At 48.2% G+C, this 22,327-nt stretch overlaps 1 protein-coding gene across 1 annotated transcript; it reads right to left on the bottom strand.

The window, feature by feature from the left end:
• Positions 1 to 12,096: 12,096 nt before the first annotated feature.
• Positions 12,097 to 20,243, bottom strand: LOC132521565 (serine protease 40-like). Its single transcript, XM_060151192.1, has 5 exons — positions 20,015 to 20,243; positions 19,086 to 19,248; positions 16,951 to 17,225; positions 15,186 to 15,352; positions 12,097 to 12,414 (listed from the first exon to the last, which is right to left on the bottom strand). Exons 1-5 carry the CDS (start codon positions 20,241 to 20,243, stop codon positions 12,097 to 12,099), a joined length of 1,152 nt encoding a protein of 383 aa, XP_060007175.1.
• Between the last annotated feature and the right edge of the window lie 2,084 nt (positions 20,244 to 22,327).

Genomic DNA, 22,327 nt, shown 5'->3' with positions numbered 1-22,327 from the left:
CCAAGAAATGTCATTAAATCTGATATGTGATCTACTATGAAACTATTTCTACTCCTCATTATGTTAATTAAGTGAAATCTCTGAACTTTGGCACTTCAGTTCTTTGTCGACATGAATGATTTCTTTGCTGCTTTAAAATCAGACATGGTAAGACACACAGACACAGAAAATACTGTCATTAAGGAATTTCTCTTCCTCACTTATGCCAGCCATGGTTGTTGTGTGGTAAGCAAGACACACTGTAAAATAAAAAGAGAAGCAAGGGATCTTCAGGGACTGAGCATCAGGTGGGCACTTGACTTCCCTTCTCAGAGGATGAAAGACTAGGTCTTGCATTGAAGGCTGGGGGAAGGAAAACTCAGCAGTGGGAAAAGAAAAGCACACAGGCTCCTGCTGAGCTGACTTGTTAAAACAGGTACTTGCTGTCTTCTCTGGCCAGGAGGCCAACAGCAGCCAGTGCCCCGAGGCTCCTCCCTGCATACAACTCTCCCAAGTTAGCTAATGTAGCACCAGGTATTTAGTTTCTGAGGTGCATGGGTTTAGAATTAGTTTTGGCAATATTCTTTACATTTAATGTTGGAATTTTTATGTTAAACAATATTTATTCCCAGTTGTTTCAAAAGAATTTTACATAAAAAATACCAAAAACAAAGATAACTCTTAATAAATTATTTGAGGCAATTACCCTGGTGCCTGCCACTGAGGTCATGCTTTCTGTCATACACTCTTTGCTGGACAAAGCCGTTGCAGATTTAGTGTTTACCATCTGTCCTATGTCCTTTCTAGGCGTTTAGCTGTGCTCAGTTTGCTCATCCCTCTAGGGGTCATGAGAACAATATTGCCTGAGGTCTTGCATGGTGACTTGGACATTCATACGTTTATACTGTAGATCAGTTTTTCAGCTATAAAACTCATGGCTCACAGCTCCTTTCCATGAGTGTCTTTAAACATGTTACTCTATTTTCTTCTGACATAAAATATTGCCCTCAGAAATGGTGATGAAACCCTATTTTTTTTTCCTTTATACAGTATATTATTTGCTCTTTTTTTTCCTAGATGCCCAAGGATTTCTTTACTAGCTCAAGTCCTGCCATTGGTTCTGAGTCACTGCTCAGTGTGCCCTGTCAACCTACAGTTTGAACATATTTCCTTATTTCCAGGGAATTTTTCTGAATTATAACTTCTAAAATTTGCCTTGTTTCTTGGCTTTGGTTTCCTTTTTCAGGCACTCCAGTCATTCATCTTCAGTGCTTATCTTCAAATTTTGACATTTTTTCTCAAATCTTTATAATTTCTTGTTTAATTTCTTTTTTTAGCATTTTCACCTTCCATCTCTCATAAAACATTGTCACTTTGCTTTTGCTGTATAATTCATTCATAAATGATTTTTCATTTTTTTCTCATTCTTGTCTGAGGTCTGTCCTTTCATCTCTGAGTTGTTCTAATTCTAACTTATGATGTCATTTAATGACTTGTATCATTTTCTTAAGGCCTTTTTCTTTATTTTTGGAAAAAGCACATTACAATTCGTGAAGTACATCAAGAAGAAATGCTTTCATTTTCTTTGTGCTGTTATTCTGAAAGTATGCCCCTTTGCCCCCTGTGGTACTGTTGCCTGGAATTCAACACCAATATTTTTCTGTAACTAAACTTTATATGAATCTTTTTACCTCAAATTTGTAGAAAGCAGTATGATTTAAATAGCTTTTCTCTCCTGTTGTTGTTATGAAATGCTAACAAATATGGCATCTTGCTTCTGGAGTTTTCTCAGCTCTGCTCTTCCACCCTTCTTTCCTGGGGGGTCTGTCTGCTCTCTCATTTCCACCACCGCAGCTGCCCTTCTCTATACCAGTTTTGCTCTTCGATATAGCGAGCAGCTTTAGAGCTTATGAGAGAACAACTGCCAACATCTTCCCCAAAGCTATAGCTATTCCCTTTAATTGGTTACATATTTTCAGATTCAGCTTTGAAGTTATTTTCAATTACATACATACTTTAAAATTATTTAATTTCTGAGTTATTTTAACTTAATTTTAATACATATTTTATTCTTATAACTATTAATTTTTAATTTCTTATTTATTTTAGTCATGGATTTTTTTTAAAAAATTTGTTATTTATATTTGAGTCATTTGATTTTAGAGTTGTTAATTTTAGTTGTATTTAACAAAAAAATATAATAGATTAATTTATTTAGCAAACACAATCTTCTCCGTGCTAGGTTTTTGGAAAATATTCATAAGATTAGGATCCCAGTCCAAAGAAGCTTACAGTTTTAGACAACCTCAAACTCATTACAATGTTATAAGTGCTGTTAAAATGTATACAAATGAATTTCTGTGGAGATGACTAACTCTTCCTACAGTAGCTAGTGAAGATTTTGTGAAAGTGGTAACATTGTACTCTCCGAAAAAAGAAGAAAGGGAATGACATTTGATACATGTGCAGAGTCCGAAGGTTATCATTTTATTTATTTCAGGTTTATCTATTTGAGGGATTTCAGAGGGATTTGTTATGGCAATTTATTTTTAGTTTTTAAGTGGTTGCTTTTTATTTCTAGTTCTTTAGAGTCCTGGTCATGTAGGTTCAAAATCATGTCTAATTGGGCCTCAACTTTATCAGCAAATGGCTATTGCTATTATCAGGCACAGACACCAGACTCTCCCTGGGGCCTCATGTATGTCATGGGGCTCCCAAGTATAGTCTTAAATATTCACCCATGCTACATATAAAAACATTATTTTGGAAATGACCTCTAACAAGAAATAACTCTTTTAATTTTTTTGACTGTTTTTTAAACAACTTAAGTGCATATAAGAAAATATGTCAGCCACATTATACCGTGAATTCGATTACTGAGCATCTTGAAAACATACACCTAAACTAAGAATTATGTGATTCAAAAGACAAAAGTGTTGGTCTCCTGCAAAGGAATGGGCTCATATGCCAGGGTTTCAGAAAGGCACCCGAAGCTCTCTGTACCTAGGGGACTCTGCCACTCACTGCCTGTGGACTGTCAGTGCTCAAGGGAGCCAGAGTCATGGCTGCATCTGAAGCACCTTCCCGTGGCATCTCTCTCCACCAAAGACAAGAGCTACATCAGAAGAGGCCCCTTCAAGACCTGATCCCCATGGCCCTGTCCTAGAACCTTCCAAGGAAAGGCTAGCTTAGTTCATGGGTGACAGTGTGTCATGTGGTGGATGAGCACGGGGCCTGGGTGACTGTGTTCCATGGAAAACATGAGCATATTCTGCACAGAGCTCACTGGGAAAACCCTTGGTCTAAGTCACTCATAGACTGATGTCAATTTACTTCATTAAGCTATGGGCCTGTCCTACACTTGCTTTCCAAATGGTGGGCAGAAGGGCCTTGATTGCCCCAAGGGTAGGCAGACCCAGAGACAAGAATATCAAATTCTTGGCTTTTCTGTGGAGAAAGAGAATGTTAGGAGATACAAGCAGGGGATTGGCAGCCAAGGCATCAGGTACTGTCTGTGACGGGTGAGGGTCCCACCCAGGCAGAGTCCTGGCACAGACTGCTTTCCTACATGTAGCCCAGTGACCATGGCATCAAGGTCTTTCCCTGGGTGTTAAGGAAGGCAGCGGGTAGGACAGATGGGCAGGCCCAGCTTTGCAGGCATGGGGTACAGTCATTTTTATCTTTGAACCTGTGACTTGTAAGAGAGCATGTGCATGAGGACGGAGAGGAAATGCCCCAGCTGGACATGTGCATCTGGGCAGGCACAGCAGGCCATGGGAAGTGTTCAGCCCAGACCTTGGCTTGATCTAATTAGGTTTTTGGGCTCCTGTGCAGGGATGGTTTTTGACGTCAGTGTTTGGGACTTGCCCTGATCCCAGAAGGACTCTTGCAGCTGTTCCCTTCCCTGATTCTCTCTGGTAAACCAACTAGCCTGCAGGTTAGCTTTTATCTCTAATGAATCTACCAGTCTCCTCTTTTTTTTTTTTTTTTTACATCTTTATTGGAGTATAATTGCTTTATAATGGTGTGTTGGTTTCTGCTTTATAACAAAGCGAATCAGTTGTACATATACAAATGTTCCCATATCTCTTCCCTCTTGCACCAGTCTCCACTTAATTGCTTTTTACCACAAGCTCCATTATGTTTTAAGGGAACTCTTCAGTTTGAACTCTCCCACATTCTGTTGCAAATAAAGTCAGCTCCTTTGGGAAGACCTTCAGACCTCTTTGTTATATGACCTGCTTCTCCCTGGGCAAAATCTCTGAACTCTAGAGCAGAAGGTAGGGATAGGCACACTTCTCTGTCACCTGCTTTAGGAGCTGGAGGGGGTAGTAGCCTCAGGTCATCTTGGCTTACCAATCCTAGCATGGACACCTTACTTTTCAGACAGGGGCGAGGACAGTTGGGGTTCCAGTATTTTCCATGCACCACACCCAAGGTAGAGCCTTTGTCCATAGGGACAAAACCTTTGTCAATAAGAACTGGACAGAAGAAAGAGCCCCAATCTCTTAGCCACTCTTGCCTCCACAATGAATATCTGGGGAGAGAATGAGAACATGTCAGCACCCTGCCTCTCCCAAGAGAATGTTATAACCCTCAGACTGGGAGCTGCGGGGAGAGGGAGCCTGTTGTCTGTGGCCATCTGGAGTAGACTTTTGTCATGTTGAGATGGGACGGAGTAAGGAAGAAGTAGGTAGTGATTCAAGTTCCAAAGACTTTTGCTGTTCTCGCTAAGTTTTTGTAGGTTTTCTTGAATAAATTCTTCCTCATTTGTTATATGCCCATAGGACCATTTCTGGAGACTTTATTTTTTAATTAATTAATTTATTTATTTATATTTTGGCTGCGTTGGGTCTTTGTTTCTGTGCGCGGGCTTTCTCTAGTTGCAGCTAGCAGGGGCTACTCTTCGTTGCAGTGCACGGGCTTCTTATTGTGGTGGCTTCTCTTGTTGTGGAGCACTGGCTCTAGGCGTGCGGGCTTCAGTAGTTGTGGCACACGAGCTCTGTAGTTGTGGCGCATGGGCTTAGTTGCTCCGCAGCATGTGGTTTCTTCCCAGACTGGGGCTCAAACCTGTGTCCCCTGCATTGGCAGGTGGATTCTCAACTACTGCACCACCAGGGAAGTCCCGAGACTTATTTTGGAAAAATAATCTTTACCAGTTTCACCAGGGAGTCAGAAGTGGCACTTCCAGCCGGAAGTTTTGAGATCATTTGCTATTCAGTAAAGCTAACAGATACAGGTTAATAAGTGGAGACATTTTTAAATCTTTGGCATTTACAGTCTGAAGTCTTTGTTCAGTTCTGCTTTCTCTTATTTCTTTTGGTTCTTATTTGGGGAGGTTTGTTTCCTTTTGTGGTTGGTTATGTTTGACCACATGCTGGTCAACTAATTATAGGGATTTCCTTATACCAAGAATGAAGGTACCATCCTCTAGAGTAGTTTGGCATTTGTATGGGTCACAGACCACCTCAGACTACATTCACAGCTTGATGTGACCCCTGGCTTGTCAAACTATAAGCGCAAATCTGCCCCTACCCTTGTCTTTCCTTTTTGTCTGGTTGCCAGGCTTGAGGGTGAACAGTGTATCTTATCCTATTAGGCTCTTTGGGGTCCCAGTGTAATGTGGGAAGTATTTTCTCTAAGGTTCTTGAGATGGTTAATTTTACAGGTCAACTTGCCTAAGTCACAGTGACCAGATATTTGGCCAAACATTATTCTGGACATTTAAGTCAGTGGACTTTGAGGAAAGGAAATTGCCTTCCATGATGCCGGTGGACCTCATCCAATCAGCTGAAGGTCTGACTAGAACAAAAGACAAACTGTCCTGGAGCAAGAAGGTATTTTGCCAGCAGACTGCCTTCAAACTTCAACTGCAACATTTTCTCCTCCTAGGTCTCCAGCCTGACAGCCTTTGGACTTTGTATTAAAATGTACCTGTGGGATTTTAACTTATGGAGGTGACCAGATGATGACACAGAGGGCAGTGCCATTGAGAGAAGACTTTCATGACTTACACTTCCAAGAGGAGGGGTCCCTCTACCCCACACAGGGCCACATGATGAAGCTTCAGTCTGGTCAGGAGACAAAAGCAGGAGTGAGAGGAAAGCATAGCCCAGAGCCTTTATTGTGGTTTCCGTGGAAAAAGCGAGACAGGCAGGAAAACAGTTTAGGATTAGAGAGTGTGAATAATGTTAGTGGGCTCTAGGCTATATGGGTGGTCTCCAGTTTTCTGCAGTGATTTAGGGCAGGGGAAATACTGGCTTGGAGTGTGAGAGTTAGATAAAGAAAGCTGTTGCGGGTATGGACTTGAGATTTGTTGTTTGCATATAAAAGATATGTTCACAGTTGATTATTATTTCTCCCAGGCCAGCAAGGCCTCCCAACATGTCAAACCATCATGAAATACAAAACATTTAAAATATGATTAACATCATTAATCATTAGAGAAATGCAAATCAAAACTACAATGAGATATCATCTCACACCAGTCAGAATGTCCATCATCAAAAAATCTAGAAACAATAAATGCTTGAGAGGGTGTGGAGAAAAGGGAACACTCTTGCACTGCTGGTGGGAATGTGAATTGGTACAGCCACTATGGAGAACAGTACGGAGGTTCCTTTAAAAACTACAAATAGAACTACCATATGACCCAGCAATCCCACTACTGGGCATATACCCTGAGAAAACCAAAATTCAAAAAGAGTCATGTACCAAAATGTTCATTGCAGCTCTATTTACAATAGCCCAGAGATGGAAACAACCTAAGTGCCCATCATCGGATGAATGGATAAAGAAGATGTGGCACATATATACAATGGAATATTACTCCGCCATAAAAAGAAACGAAACTGAGCTATTTGTAATGAGGTGGATGGACCTAGAGTCTGTCATACAGAGTGAAGTAAGTCAGAAAGAGAAAGACAAATACCATATGCTAACACATATATATGGAATTTAAGAAAAAAAAATGTCATGAAGAACCTAGGGGTAAGACAGGAATAAAGACACAGACCTACTAGAGAACGAACTTGAGGATATGGGGAGAGGGAAGGGTAAGCTGTGACAAAGCGAGAGAGAGGCATGGACATATATACACTACCAAACGTAAGGTAGATAGCTAGTGGGAAGCAGCCACATAACACAGGAAGATCAGCTCGGTGCTTTGTGACCACCTGGAGGGGTGGGATAGGGAGGGTGGGAGGGAGGGAGATGCAAGAGGGAAGAGATATGGGAACATATGTATATGTATAACTGATTCACTTTGTTATAAAGTAGAAACTAACACACCATTGCAAAGAAATTATACCCCAATAAAGATGTTAAAAAAAATAAAATAAAAGCCCAGTAAAAAAAAAATTATATATATATATATATATATATATATATATATATATGATTAATATGTCCTCAGACTGCTGCCTCAGTTCTTCCTGAGTCAGCCCACCCTGCAAATTTTGGATTTTTAGTCTCTATAATGAGCCAATTCCTCAACACCGCTCTTTCTCTATAGATAGATAGATAGATAAACATGCAGCTGCTTCTTTGGAAAGCCCTGACTAATACAGCTTCCTTCCTGTTGCCTTGGCAGATGTCTGCTGAGGCCCAGTTTTGACCTATATATTAGAATACGCTTGTAGCAAAAACAACTTTGGGTCTCAGATATTCTGATCGTAGGCTTTCCTCTAGAATTTGGTCCGGCAGCTCTCCACTCTCTTTCTACCTCTTCATGAAGATTTTTTTTAATAAATTGATTCAAACTTTTAATTTCTTTCCTTCTTTTTTTTTTTTTAAGCGGAAGAGTCAATCCAAATAATCTAGACCACCTGTGGCAGTTGTCTCCCAATTGTCCCTCCAGGGGCCCTCTCACCCCTCCCGCTGATCTTGGGGTGATCTGTGTCCCTCCAGGCAAACTCTCATACCCTCCTTCTTGTCTGTGGGGTGGGGTGGGAAGTGGGAAGGTGTGGACAGGCTCCTAGTCCCTCTGGAGGCAGTTGCGGTCAGCCAGTGGGGAGCCTTAGCTGAAGATTTGAGGGAAGAAATAAAGTGGTCAGGGCATTTATTTCCATAAAACCTCCTCGTGTGAGGTTTCCTAGGCTCGCTATGTCCCTCAGCTGCAGGTCTCCCCTTCTCTCAAGGAAGCCTCTCCGTGGTTTTCCCACCCAAACTCTTAGTGCCTAGAACTGGCAAAATCTCTGCTGCTGCTGCTTGGACCAGGCACCTGAACTGGGCCTTCTCTTTTCCTTGTACCCCAACCATACTTTGGTAGTTAGTTCTTTTGTAAATAAACACTTTACAAATTATCCTCCCTTACTGTGCCAGCTCCGAGGTCCATACTTTGTAATGTCCATACAGGTAATGGTTACATTTCTCTCTCATCTGTGTTTATCCTATTATTCACTCAATCTAGTGTGCCCTTTAATTCAACTACTATATTATTCCTATGTAATATTTTGACTTTGTTCTTTTCTGTGTTTTCTTTGTCTTGGGTCTTATTGCTAATAATAGTTTCCTATATCTATAAGGATATTAATTAGCTTATTAAAATGTTTTGATCTGTCTTTTCCAACAACTTTATTTCAAATACAGTAAGTCCCCTATACGTATGAATGAGTTCCGTTCTGAAAGCACATTAGTAAGTCCAATTTGTTCTTTTTTTTTTTTTTTTTTTGCGGTACGCTGGCCTCTCACTGCTGTGGCCTCTCCTGCCACAGAGCACAGGCTCTGGACGCGCAGGCTCAGCGGCCATGGCTCACGGGCCCAGCCGCTCTGCGGCATGTGGGATCTTCCCAGACCAGGGCGCGAACCCGTGTCCCCTGCATCGACAGGCGGACTCTCAACCACTGTGCCACCAGGGAAACCCCCAATTTGTTCTTTTAGTCCGACGGAGTTAGCCTAGGTACCCAACTAACACAATCGGCTCTATAGTACTGTACTGTAATAGGTTTATAATACTTTTCACACAAATAATATGTAAGAAACAAACACAAAGTAATAATAAAGAGAACATTTTTAATCTTACAGTACAGTACCTTGGAAAGTGTGGTAGTACAGTACAACTGCTGGCATACAGGGGCTGGAATCAAGTGAACAGGCAGGAAGAGTTACTGACTGGAGGAGGGAGAGGAGGTGGGAGATGGTAGAGCTGAAGGACGGTCAGCAATAGGAGATGGAGGGCAGGCTGCAATGTCACTCACGCCTGACGCGGATGGCACAGGTTCTGGTTCCTCGCTGGATTCAATTCTATCTACCCTCTTAAAAAAACGATCCAGTGATGTCTGGGTAGTAGCTTTTTTTTTTTTTTTCTCATCACAGATGACACGGTACCACTGGATTGCATTCTGAACGGCTGCTGCAACCTTTGTGTACCGTTCTATGTTCAGGTCCTGTGCCACAAAAAGTAACAGTGCCTCCTCAAATAAAGAAAATCCCCTTGCCATTTCCTGCGTTGTGAATCTGTTCGGTTCTTCAGTTGCTTCTTCTTCCTCTTGTCTCTCTTCGTTCTTTCTCTGGTAAAGTAAAGTGCACAAAAGTACAACCACTTGTAGAAGATGCACGCAAGTGACAACATAACGCCAGATACGTGAACTAACTTACATGATTGGACATGTGAACGCATGTTTGCATCTTTGAAAGTTTGCAACTTGAAGTTTCATATGTAGGGGACTTACTGTAATCTATAACATGCAGTCTGTTGTATTTCTCCTGTGACAGTCACACTCAGTGTGTAGTTATGTGGGCATGTGTGCTCGTGTTCATCATGGTTAGCAGATACTCTGTCGCTCTGTTTGGTACAGTGCACCAGAGAAGGGTAAGGTCCTGATGAGTTCAAGGAGAAGGGAGAGTGTCCCCAGAGCAGAAGGCCCCAGGCACCAAAGGGCCACTGTTAATCTTTCCTCCATACTGACCCCACCAGGCAGCTCCTGTAGTTGGGGCTTCAACTTTAAAGCCTTAGAAGAAATCACAGTAGAAGGATCAAGTCTCCCTAGGAACAATCCCCCTGCCCTCGGGGCTGCGTAGAAGTAGGGGGATGGAGGACAAGTGCTCGAAGGTGGCTGGTGGGACCTACACACCGGTTGACACGGCCACCCTGAAACACACTGGCACCAGAGAAGGAGAGGCGGCATTTATCATGAGGATGTGGGGTGGGGTGGGGCAAGAGCAGAACATGTAAAGGGGCTCTTCAAGCCCATTCTCTCACTACCTTCCCTTCTTCCCCCAGCTACAGACCACTCCAGTGTCTCCAGGTTTTCTCACTGATTTGGGTTTCTGAAATCTACATTTTTTCTTGTCACCTCCCAAGCTCATCCAGGGTTGATTCTGAGGTGGGAAGCTCCCGATGGCAGGTCTGGTGAAACCCCCTGCAGGGGCCACTCCCGGCCTGTCCCCCAGCCCCAGACCCATTGGCCCTGCAGATCTGCTCTGCACTCTGCCCTCCATCTTGTTATCTGGGATCTTTCATCGCCACTGACCAGAGGGAATTCTGGGCCACATTTGGGACAGGTCAGTCCTGAAAGAGGAATTCAGACAGGGCCTGAAGAGTCTGTGAGGGGGCTGCACTAGAGAGGAGAACAGAGGTTTCAGAGCACTCTCAAGACGTCCGAGCTGGAATTCCTGTTCCACTAGTGACTACTCACGGACCTCAAACAGGTTACTTACCCAGGCTAGGCCTGTGTCCAGATCTGTAAAAAGAAACCGAACCTGGATAATGATACTGAGCACTGAAGCTGATTCTAGGTAATAGGGAAGTGGGCTGGGGTTGTCAGGTCTCCAGAGTGTCTGGGAAATGTATCTGTATCCACTGAGTTGGGGGCCCAGGGAGCTTCACGGAGAAGCAAGCAGTCACATCCCTCCATGCTCCACGTAGAAACATGCTGTTGATGGACAGAGCAGAAGTCACCATATGAGAGAAATCCAGCACAGCCAGCATGAGGCCACTGTGCGTTGAAGGAAAGTGACAGTTCCAGGGACCACGGGTGGCTGAGGCTGCAGATTTGTACTGACCAAGCGCTTGCTCGCGTCCCAGGCCCAGCAGCCCTGCTGGGGAGCCCATAACTGAGCCCACTGCCAAGGGAGGGCTTTCTCACTTCCAGGCACTACTGAACTGGGAGGGAAATCTCTGCGTGAGTGGAAGCAAGGTTCTGGTGACCACGTGCATGTGACTTCACCTGTTCTCACTTGCTGGCGAGGTGACAGGGCTATCTGGGTGACAACAGGTTTGGAAGAAATTTTCACAGAACACCTGATGGCACTTTGGACACAGTGGACTGGACCTGCAATGACTCAGGGCTGCTCCCTGACCATCAGGGGTCCAGACTGGGGACTGTGGTTGCAGGACTCTTCTGAGAGATCTGCTAACTAGTTAAGATTCTGTGATCCAGGCATGTTTGCCAGGGGCAGCTCAGGACACGGCTTATGGGCTCAGTGCTGGGCCAGCAAGTCCTAGGCCAGCCCAACCTCAACCACTGCAGGATGTGGCAAGCCCACAGGGGTGCAGGGGAGGGTGCCCTGGAGACTGGCAGAAGACAGGGCTGTGGGTACACGGGGAACAGGCTTGGAGCTGAGCCCTGGAACAGAGTTCTGAGGATGGCCGACATGAGCCTCCTGGCCAGGGGCCTTTGCTCTCTACTTCACATCAAGCCTTTCCAGCAGAGCCTCAGTGGCCTGTGGGCCTGGAAGAGCCTTCTCCATCCTCAGCTCAGGGCAAATCATCCATCGCTAGGATGACGATTATGTTGGCCACCACTGCCCTGCACGCCCTAGGGCATGCCACTTCCTCCATGAAGTGATGCTTTGGCCCTGAGCCATGCCAGCTCTTCTGGGAGACTCACTGAGGAGGGTTCAGCTCCAGATGGCCAGCCAGCTTCTCAGTGTCCCTGTCCTTCCCCACCCCCATCCAGGGAGGAGCTCAAAGCACAGTTGGGGTAGGGATGCGAGATGGCTCTGATGAGTCAGAAACAGGAGCAGGAAGTTTCTTCCATTATTTTTATTTTATCAGGCCTGCAGCAGACTTCAGATGGACAGGAGGGCTCAGAGCTGAACATATTCAAGTAGAACACGTTGGCACTAATGCAGACAGGCTTCCAGGGAGAGGGCCAGGAGGGCCCCATGCATCTGTCACAGCCACTGTGTCCAGAGGAAACTCAGCAGCAGGAGGAAGTTCTGTGAAGTCACCAGGGTTAGGAAGCTCCTGGGCTTGTGGACACGGCCCAGAGAAGAAAAGTTGGGCACAGAAGCTTTGCTCTCAGGAGGAATGGAGGAAGGATCAGGGTTGGGTGAGGCAGCCTGCTTCTCGGAGATCCATTGGGTGAAGTAGGAGACCTTGGTGAAGACGCTGGGTCTTATGGGCTCCTGGCAGGGCATACTCCAGCTGGACAGCCCAATCAGAAACCAGGTATTATTCAGCTGGCAGACGAGGGGACCCCCAGAATCTCCCTGAGGAAAGAGAGGGCATGAGTCATGGGGACCAAGATGGAGAAGAACATGCATTGCTCAGACAGTGTGAAGACACCAGAGTGGACTTGAGGAGCTCTTGTGGCAAGGTGGGGATATGAGTGAGTTATTCTCATCAGAATCACCCGGGCACTTTGAAAGGTCCAGACACAGGGTCCCACTGCAGACCTCCTGGATCAAAGTCTCAAGGGTGGGGACTTGGAGCCCATTTCACATCTACAAGAATACACAGGGGGACCCCAGGATCTGGATGCCAGGCCTCTGCCCTTCCAGCCCCATGTGGGAGAAGGCGCCCCCCAGTGTCCTCCAGAACGGCCATGGCAGGCTTGGAGACCTCTAGCTAAATCCTCTGCCTAGTACTGCATCCTACCTGGGACTTCGTTTTTGACTATTAAGGACTCTAGTTTTTCCTCGATTTCTTGATTAAGCGTCTTTAGAAAATACCAAGCTGTTGGATGTGCTCAGAGGAAAAGAAGTGACGCCCGTGTCCAGGCTGGTGGGGTGGCTGGAATTGCAGGGAATCCCAAGGGGCTCCCAGAAGAATGTGAGGAACTTTGAGTGTGGGATGCCAAGGCAGGAAGGCACCTCCCACCATGGGGCATAACGCTTCCATCCCACAGGGCAAAAGGTGGGGACCAAGGAAACACAGCACCCCTCCAGCCTCCTGTTGAATGAGCATGCCTGAGCACGCTCTGCGTGTGGGAGATGATGAGGTGACATGCAACACAACACAGATAATGCATCCCACACATCTGCAGACTCCAGATGTGGAACAGAGATGCCCAGAGGAGCGCCTTCAGAAGGCTTCTCTGACAAAAAGAAGGGAAGGGATGAGCAAGGCCTGACTCTGGAAGATGCAGGCAGAGGTGGTCAACATGCTTGGCATGGCTGAGGCCAGGGACTAGCAAGGCCAGCGCCCAGCTCTCATCAGCCAGGGGCTGGGGTTGAAGGGAGCACTTAAGGACACTCAGCAGGGAAGTGATGTGACCTGAATCGAATTCTAAAAGGATGGCAGGGTGGTTCTGGGGCTGGGTGGAACACAGCCAGTGGGAGGACATGAAATGCTGCAGGGAGACCTGTCAGGACACGATTGTGGCAGCAAGGGTAACAAAGACAGGCAAGAAACGGTAAGGCACAGGGTTTGCCATGTATGGCCCTTCCTCTCCACCTAAGGAAAGAACGGAGCAAGACAAGAAAAGCAGGATGAGTGCCGAGGGGTGGTCCTTGGTGTGCTGGTGTCAGGAGAAGGAGGAAGAGAGCAGGAAACACAGGAGGGACCACCCTCCGAGTCTGATGAAAGATGCTGGAGGGTGCACTGCTGAGTGGGGTTGGGAGGGTGCCCACCAGCAGCCCTGGAGACCGAGGCCTTTGGTTATATTGATAAGAGCGGTCTGGAGGAATGGCAGGGGCAGAAGTCTGATGGAGTGAGCTTAGGCAAGAAAGAGAAGTGAGGAAGCAAGAGAGGGCAAGTGCAGACACCCTGGGGCCAGCCCTGTTGGGAAGGCAGGCAGAGAGTTAGGGCAGTGGGCAGAGGTGAGAAGGGTCATGTGGTATGTTTTCAGATGGCAGCATGTTTCTAGGAGACAGAAAGTGCTAGAAAGAAGGTGCAGGAGAGGGAGAGGAGGCTGTGTGAGGAAGCTTGTGGGGCCACAACTCCAGAGGAGGACATTGTTCCCCCAAGGTTGACCATGATCACGCTTTCTTTCCTTGGGCTGTCCACTTCCCTTTCTAGGCCTCGGTTTCCCCACCGTAAAATAGAAGCACTGCACAGAGTGGGAGAAGGCATTGACAGTGCACACACGCAGTATTGGACTCACAGCCCACAATTCAATTTGAAATAAGGGCAAAAACACCGTGGATAGACACAACAGAAAAGGCAATGCCCATATGAAAATGTGCTTGCCTTCATTATTCAAATGCAAACGAAAAATGCATGCAATGGTTAAAATGAAAATGGTGGACAGTGTGAAGTCCTGGCAGCCACGCGGAGAAGCCATTGCTGGTGGGAGTGCAAATGGGTCCGAGCAGGTTGGAAGGCTGCTCTCCGGTATCTAGGAGAGATGAGCATGTGCACGTTTTATGGTACAGTAATTCTAGTCCCAGGGTTATACCCAAACAAGCTGTGAACCCACGTACACTAAAACACATGCACAAGGATGTTCACAGCAATGGCATCTGCAATGGTCTCAAGCAGGAACTACCCAAATGCCACCAACACTAGAATGGAAAAGGAAAATTACAGTATATTCACACAACAATAACCAGGTAATGCTGTACAACAATATGACACACAACCAAAACTCCACACAAGATGGACAGACCTCACAGACCTGACTGAAGGGGACCAGCTGAGGGTGTGTCGTGTGAGATTCCATTTATGTAAGTCCTGACATGAACCCACAGGGCCTTAGCAGCCAGGTTAAGGTTACTCTGCGGTGACAGGAAGGAGGTATAAGACCGTTCGGATGCCTGTTACATGAATGTGTCAAGGTCTAAAAAAACACATCCAACAATACACTTGTAAAGTATGCCTTTTTCTATGTATGCTGTCCTTCAACAAAGCTCCTAAAAGTTATAAAGAAACTGGATGGGATAGACCAGCACCCTTTGGGGGCTTCTGTGCTTCAGCTCTGATGCTTCAGGATGGGGTGGGCCCAGGAAGAGGAAGTCAGGGGCTGGGGCAGGGTTCAGAGAAGACACAGAGGAGAGGTGACAGATGCCGCAGGAGAGGAGAGGCAGCCCACGTCACTTACTCGGCAGATGGACTTTCCTGTGTTGAGGTCCCCGGCACACAGCATGTCATCGTGTATAGAATAGGTATTGTTGTTGGGATCTGGCCCCTGGAAATACGATGCACAAACCTGATTGTCCATGACACCAACCTCTCCCTCCTGCAGCGTGTAGGGAGCAGACAGGAACCCTGTGTGTTGGGGGGAGAGAGGTTCAGATGTGGGGTGTACCCTGGGAGAGAAACCAGCTCCCTCCCTAACCTTCCTGCTAATAGAGATGCCATCAGTTCTAGCTGCCAGGACTGGGGAAGCCGTCAGAGATGTGCAAAGGTGAGGCGGAAAGACATCCAGGGCAGACGAGAGAGCAAATGTGAGGGGCCCATGGTGGAGAGGACGAGGAAGGAGGTCATCGTGGCTGCAGTGGGGTGGGGGTGGCAGGTGAAAAAGATGAGGCAACATCATAGCAGGGTCCAGAGCAAGCAGGGCATCCTCACCAGGATGTGGAGCTCGGATTTCATTCTGAGCACACTGGGAAACCACTGAAGGGTTATATTTAAAAAACAACGAATCTGGCTGCTATGTGGAGACAGAAGCGGAGGCAGGGTGGGTGAATGCTGGAAGTCCTGGCTTGGCCAAAGTATGGCAGTGATGTCGCTAACAATGCCCAGTAGGGTTAGGTGGCGTGACAAACAAGGCATGGCCTTGCCTCTGAGCAGCACCTGGTCTGGGGCACTGCCCACGTGGGTTCTATTTCTAGATCTTGCTCACAGATGGGAGGCATCTTCCCACGGCAGCACAGTGTTATGGTGACAGCTCGCTCCTATGCAGTGCTTGCAGTGTGTGCCTCACATGTCGCTGGGCTGACCCAGGCTCAGCAACTGTGGTCAGGGGAGGATACGGAGGGGGAAGGACAGCTGCCGGCTGAGACTCCCTTTGCTGTCATATGCTCCCTGTCCTGGTGGCTGCTTCAGCCTGTGACTTCCCTTCATGCCCCAACTCCTACCCTCCAACCTGTCTTGGAGAATCCTCCTTGCTCTGCCAGTGGTTCTTAACAAGTGACAGTCCATCCCAGGAGATTGTCTTTGGAAATGTTGGAGAGTTGGCTGTTCTCATGACAAGGCGTTGTGACCGACATCTGTGGCCAGGAGCAGGGATGCTGGCTCGCATAGCAAAGAAAGTCCTGCCCCAAAGGCCTCCACTGAGATACTCTGCCAAATCAGGACCTACACATCGTGCCAAATTGACATTCTCCTTTTTTTTTTTACTCAATGTTATTATTTTTCTAAATCAAAAGCATTCACCCTAGAGCAAAAATCTTTGCCCAACATTTCTCCTCTCTCGGTCTAAATGTATTCAAGCCCAGCAAGCTGGCAGAAAGGGCAAGTTTCACTTGAGTTAAGGGATGAGGGAAATGAGGTTCACAGATGTAAATGTTCTTAAGCCATAAATGCCCCATCTTCACCTCTCAGGCCAGAGAGCAGGCCTACCTTCATTTCCTTACTGCTGCCCCAAGTACCTTCTACAGCAGTGGAAGCTCAGGAGGTGTCCTGAAGGGGCCTGGCCCAAACAGGGCCTGGGAGTCAGGGTGGAATCCTGAATGGCTGAGTCAAAGGGCTCAGGTGCCTGATTCCAAAAGTTAGAGATACTCAGACTGTTTTGAACCATGGACCGAAGGAAACTTGAACTGATAGCAGACATGCTCTCAGGTCTGGAAGGGCTCCACAATGGTCACTGCTCTCCCCCTTCTTCCTCAGCCCTTGCTCTCCTCACCTGCCCTGCCCCCACTTACGTTCCTCGGTGACCATCCCCCAGCCAGTTATCCAACAGGAGGTATGAGGGGGCAACTGTGTGTTAGGTCCCGGGAGGCAGACGGGGCGGATGTAGTCGGAAAAGACCACGGGCCGATACAGCTGCAACAGGGTGATGTCACTCCCCATGTAGTAGTGCTTGTTAAAGTCCGTGTTGACGATGACTCGGTACACCGATGCCTGCCCACTGTGTGAGGTAGGAGTTCTTAGCCGATGGTACCCTAGCAGGATTCTGTAGGCAGATGGATCATGGGACCTGTTGTGGGAAAGCTGCGTTATCACCCATGTCCTCTGGGTGCTGGGCCAGCATCCTCGCCCTGGCTGCCTCCCTCCCACCCCCTCCTCCTGGTGAGACCCCACCATTATTCAAAACCATTCTCTCTCCTCCCTTCCTAATACTGAGGGAGGCTTGATTGCTGTCCATAGCCTCAGCACATTTGTCCTTAGAAAGTTTCTGATGGCTTTCCCAGCACGCACCAGAATCAAAGGAGCAGAGCATCTTCATGCTGGAAAGAAACGTTGGGGGTACATCAAACTGTACCCTTTCAGTTTAGATGAGCAGAGACTTGGCTCATTCCCAGCTCTGACCAGAACCCTTGGAAGTTCTCAGGGCCTGGGGTGATTCTCAAAGACCCCACTTCCCAGCCCAGAATGATGCATCCCCCTCCTGTCCAGTCTTCACATGCTGATTTCTCTAAAAGCTGGTCCTCCCCTGTTGACAGGCACTCAACAAGCCTTTGTGGAGCAAATGGAGGAGTGCATGGAACTAAACTTCTCCTTGCTACTGGAACATGAGCAACTTTCCACCCACATGTCCTGCTTGGGCTGTCTCCCTACCCAGACTCCTCCCACAAGACCCCTCCAGGTCCAAGCCCCTCCTCTGGTGGGACCCATAGCGCTTCCTCTAATAATGGCTTAGGGTCTACCCTCTTGCACATTGTGGCCTCCCATCCTGCATCACAGTATTTGGGCTTGTGTCTCACTTTCCTGGTAGGATAAGAAACTTCAAGGTGGGTCCTGCATTTCCATGTCCCTCACAGTGGGCCTCACATGGGGCCTGGCACCTGTGGGTACTGAATGAATGAATAGAACCCAAGTGGGATCTCAAATCCAGCTGATGCCAGCAGCTCTATCCTCCTGACTTGGAGGGTGACACTCTCCCCACCCACTCTGGGCACAGAGCAAGCCCAGGATGCACCTGAGGGGCAGCCCACTCTCTTGACTGCCGTGTCCCATCTCCCCGGACAGAGGCCATCTGCTTTATGCCTCGCTCTGGCCTGTTGGGACGGTGGTGACCACAGTTCCTCTTTGGCACATGCTTCAACAGAAGTGACAAGAAGAGCTGGGTCCCAGGATGCCTCCAGAGAGAAACATGTCAGACTGTGCAAGTGGACAGGACCCAGGGAAGCCTCCAGCAGTTGTGCTGGAGATGGCCTGTGGATAGCCTGGCTTGAAGGGGGCAAAATGCTTGTCCACACCAGGGCCTGATGGATGCCCCCAGCCCTGGGAAGTGGGGGCCCTGGGACTATGGTTCCAACACAAAGCCTGAAGCATGTGGCCAGAGACACTACACACCCACCGCCATTTGCACAAGAGGAAGGTAAAGCTGAGATCTTGTGGACTCTAGATCTGGGCAAGATGTAGAAACCAGAGCCCACCTTGAGTGGGAACAAGATTTAATTCCTTAAGTTTAGGGAAGATAAAGAGTAGACTGGAAGCACTTTCAATGGAACTAAAGTCTATTTTCCAGTATTTATTGATCATCACAGTTAGAGTTAATTTCCATTTAGCTATTTAAAAGTAAAGTACACACAGCTTACCAAAGTGTGAGGAGGCATCCCTGGAGGGAGAGATGAGGCAGATAGCCCCTGTCCTGGGATATGTGACCCGACAGTCAGGAGACTGGAGTCCAGTGGGGAGCAAGGATGGCCTTCCAGGGAGAGGGAACTGCTGAGTCAAAGGCAGGGGCAACAGTACACACAGAGACACCTGGTGGCAGCAAAGCCTGAACAAAGCCTGGGAAAAAAAAGGCTGGGACAACCTTCATCCCCTTCTGTTCTGCCCGTTTGTGCTCCCTCCGCCTCCCACCCAGCAGCGGGCTGTGGGGAAGACGTACAGTTGGAAACAGTGGGCAGCTGAGGCCACCCAGTAGGCGCTGATGAGGGCGGCTCCACAGATGTGTTGACCATTATAGAGCAGGCTGACCTGCCATGGCCACCGCTTCTCAGGTGCGTCCCGGCCACCAAAGATCCTCCCAGTTACGGCAGGCCGCCCGCACACTGTGGAGACAGTCCAAGCCATCAGGCATCAGTGTTATGGATGTCAACCTCGGTGCCTCTAAATGTCAGCATCCGTAGGGCCCAGCGCCACCACAGCCCATCCTCCTACTTCACAGCTGGGAAATCCCGGGTGAAATGACATGGCCCACATGACAAAGGGCCACCTGGCTTCGCTGTTGATGGCAGCGCTAAGGAAGCAGCCTGCGGCTCTGGAGGGGCGGGAAGGGAGGCAGCTGCAGAGGGTCTCAGCACACCAGCCGGGAGCAGAGGTCCGGGCTGGGAGGTGGTGTTGCTCCAGACACTTTCCCAGACCTAGTTCACGTGACTAGCACACCGCTGTTTGAAGTCCCAGAAACTGAGGCCTTCCAGAGTGATGCCACTGAGATGAAGTGGCTACGTCCTTCTCCTCCAGCCCAATATTCTAGAGAGACTGAGGCCAAATGGAACATACTCTGACAATTCCCCTCTGAAAGCAGTACTTCCTCATTCCCCAAATGAAGAGGGTGCGGGGGCCGACAGGTACCGGCCTGGTCAGGACTCCAGTCCTTGGACTGAGGACGCTTGAGATCTAGCGGGAAGAGCCGGCGGGGAAGATGGCCCTCCCTTCCCCCACCTCCCATGCCCCCCAGGGACCCAGGGACTCCTGAACCCGCTGGGCAGGTAGAGGTCCTACCTGTCTACCGTCGGGGTGGGGGGGCAGTATGGGGAGGGGAGGGACATATGAGGGGAAAGCGACCTTGACCCTCTTGCCCGCCTGCCCACTCACCCTCTTCAGCGCGCAGTGGTGGTCCAGCTGTGGCTGGCTGTGACGGTCCGGCTGTGGTGGTCCCAGCCACCTCAGTGTGCAGCAGGAGTGCGTGTAGGTACAGCAGGATGACAGCCAGGGTGCAGGCTCCCCGCCAGCCTGGACCTGAGCACCCCTTGATCTCCACGTAGCCAGTCCTGCATCTGCGATCTGACTGAGCGGACAGCGGCTCGCGCGGGCCCTGGGGCATGCTGGGAAACCGCCTCCTTTTGTGGGCCACACCCCTGACCTGGACCTGACCATCTGCCGCTCGCGCACACACACGCGCGTGCCATTGGAGAAGCAGCGTGCCACGTGTGTCCGGAGCTCTCGCAGCCACGGTCCGTAGAAGGCAGTAATCGCTGGGAGCCCCCAGGCTGATGTGGGAAGCATAGGGCACATAGGATCCCTGCGTCCAGGGACCCCAGTTTGCGGGGAGACATCAGGGCAGCTATGGCACTATGCCAAGGAATAAATACTAATGCTCAGAGGTCAGGTGCTTGTATAAGTGTCACCAAATGTGTCCAACTTGCTTTCAAGATCCAGTGCACTTTGCACTCATCTGTTCCTCTGCCCCCACTCCCCATGTGATCAGGTCAGGGCCACTAAGGGTAACATCCCTTTCTCAGACTCACATGTTGTACTGTACAACATGACATAATCATGGGGTGGATACTCACAGGTCTTTCCCACACTCAGCAGGAGGGAATTATACAAGAGTATGGGTCATTAGGGGGTCCAGCCACTGACCTCTAATGGCTCATGTCCTTCTCAAATGCTAAATCATTCACTATGCCTCAAGGTCCCCAGGAGTCTCATCCCGTTAAACTTAAAATTCGAAGTCTCATCTGTTGGAGGAGGTCATCAAGAGGAGGTAATTGCAGGTTGACCCTGGAGCCGGACCTGGGCAATTGGAGGCTCCTCACCCCTCCCCCGCCCTTGGAATGTAGGTTTTGCCCACAGTGGGTGCTGCTCCAAGGATGCAGCCCTGAGAGAGGAAGGTGTTGGTGAGACCATGTGGACAGTTTACATGACTGAACCCAGTTAAGACCTCTATGTAAACATTAAGAATCTAGGGAGTTGGGGCTTCCCTGGTGGCGCAGTGGTTGAGAGTCCGCGATGCAGGGGACACGGGTTTGTGCCCCGGTCCGGGAAGATCCCACATGCTGCGGAACGGCTGGTCCTGTGAGCCATGGTCGCTGAGCCTCCGCATCTGGAGGCTGTGCTCCAAAACGGGAGAGGCCACAACAGTGAGAGGCCCGCGTACCGCAAAAAAAAAAAAAAAAAAAATCTGGGGAGCAGGTGCAGAGATTTACTTGTCTTGGGGCCACCAAGTTCTTGAAAGCTTAAAAATTTTATTATAAATTCACTTGAAATAATAGAGACTTACTGTAAAAATTATGAAGAAAATAATAATTGTGGACACTTATCATGTCCCTTTTTACAGAAAGTAGCACATGTTTGCACTGGAAGAGTTCTATCAGGTTACTTCCTGCTAGTAGAAATCTGAGGGTCCAACTTTCATTTTGTACTTTCTCTGTCCCTTTCAGTACAAGACAGCAGTGTTTCTACTGATATAAACTTCTCAAGAACCTTGTTGTGGATTTCACTAGGTTTCACTCCATTAGGCAAAGCCACATCCACAGACTGTTGAGATAATTCCTTTTCTAACTTGGCCTCCTGTTGAGATGTTATGTATATATCACCACAATAAAAAGCTGGAGAAAAGGTAATATGACTGTCTCAAATACGTCTAGAGACATAGAGGAAAAGATTGGAAAATTTGAAGAGAAGTTGGAGGAGGTGAACAGAATAAGGAGGGAGGCGGGGATGCATGATGACTGAGCTCAAAGGTGGCACCAAGTGTGGGGAAGTAGAGACATTGCAGATGCTAAGGGTGACAAGGGGCAGGATGCAGGACACACCAGGCAGGTGGGTCTGAGGACAAAGTCAACCTCCCACTGGGGTTGCGAGAAAACTCTTTTCAGGGAACACTGGGAGATGAAAGGGATTTTGGCAAAGCTGTGGTCCAGGGGATTTGCTCACCATCTAGGCTGCATCTGATGGTGTGATCTTCACAACTATCAGCATCCCCAGTTTGCAGGTGAGGAAACTGAATCCAAGGATAACCAAGCCTTATACACGGAATGCAGGGCCAGCACTCAAGCCCAGGTCTGCTGCTGGCTTGCCCTTCTGTGTTCTGCTCCTGGTCAATCAGAACTCCAACCATTACCCTTCCTGCCCCAACCCCAATCTGTTTCCAAGGAAGTGCAGAAGATAGATTGTGTTCAACCT

This window comes from Lagenorhynchus albirostris, chromosome 6, assembly GCF_949774975.1.
Source record: "Lagenorhynchus albirostris chromosome 6, mLagAlb1.1, whole genome shotgun sequence".
NCBI lineage: Eukaryota > Metazoa > Chordata > Mammalia > Artiodactyla > Delphinidae > Lagenorhynchus > Lagenorhynchus albirostris.
This window is presented reverse-complemented; position numbering and strand designations above follow the sequence as displayed.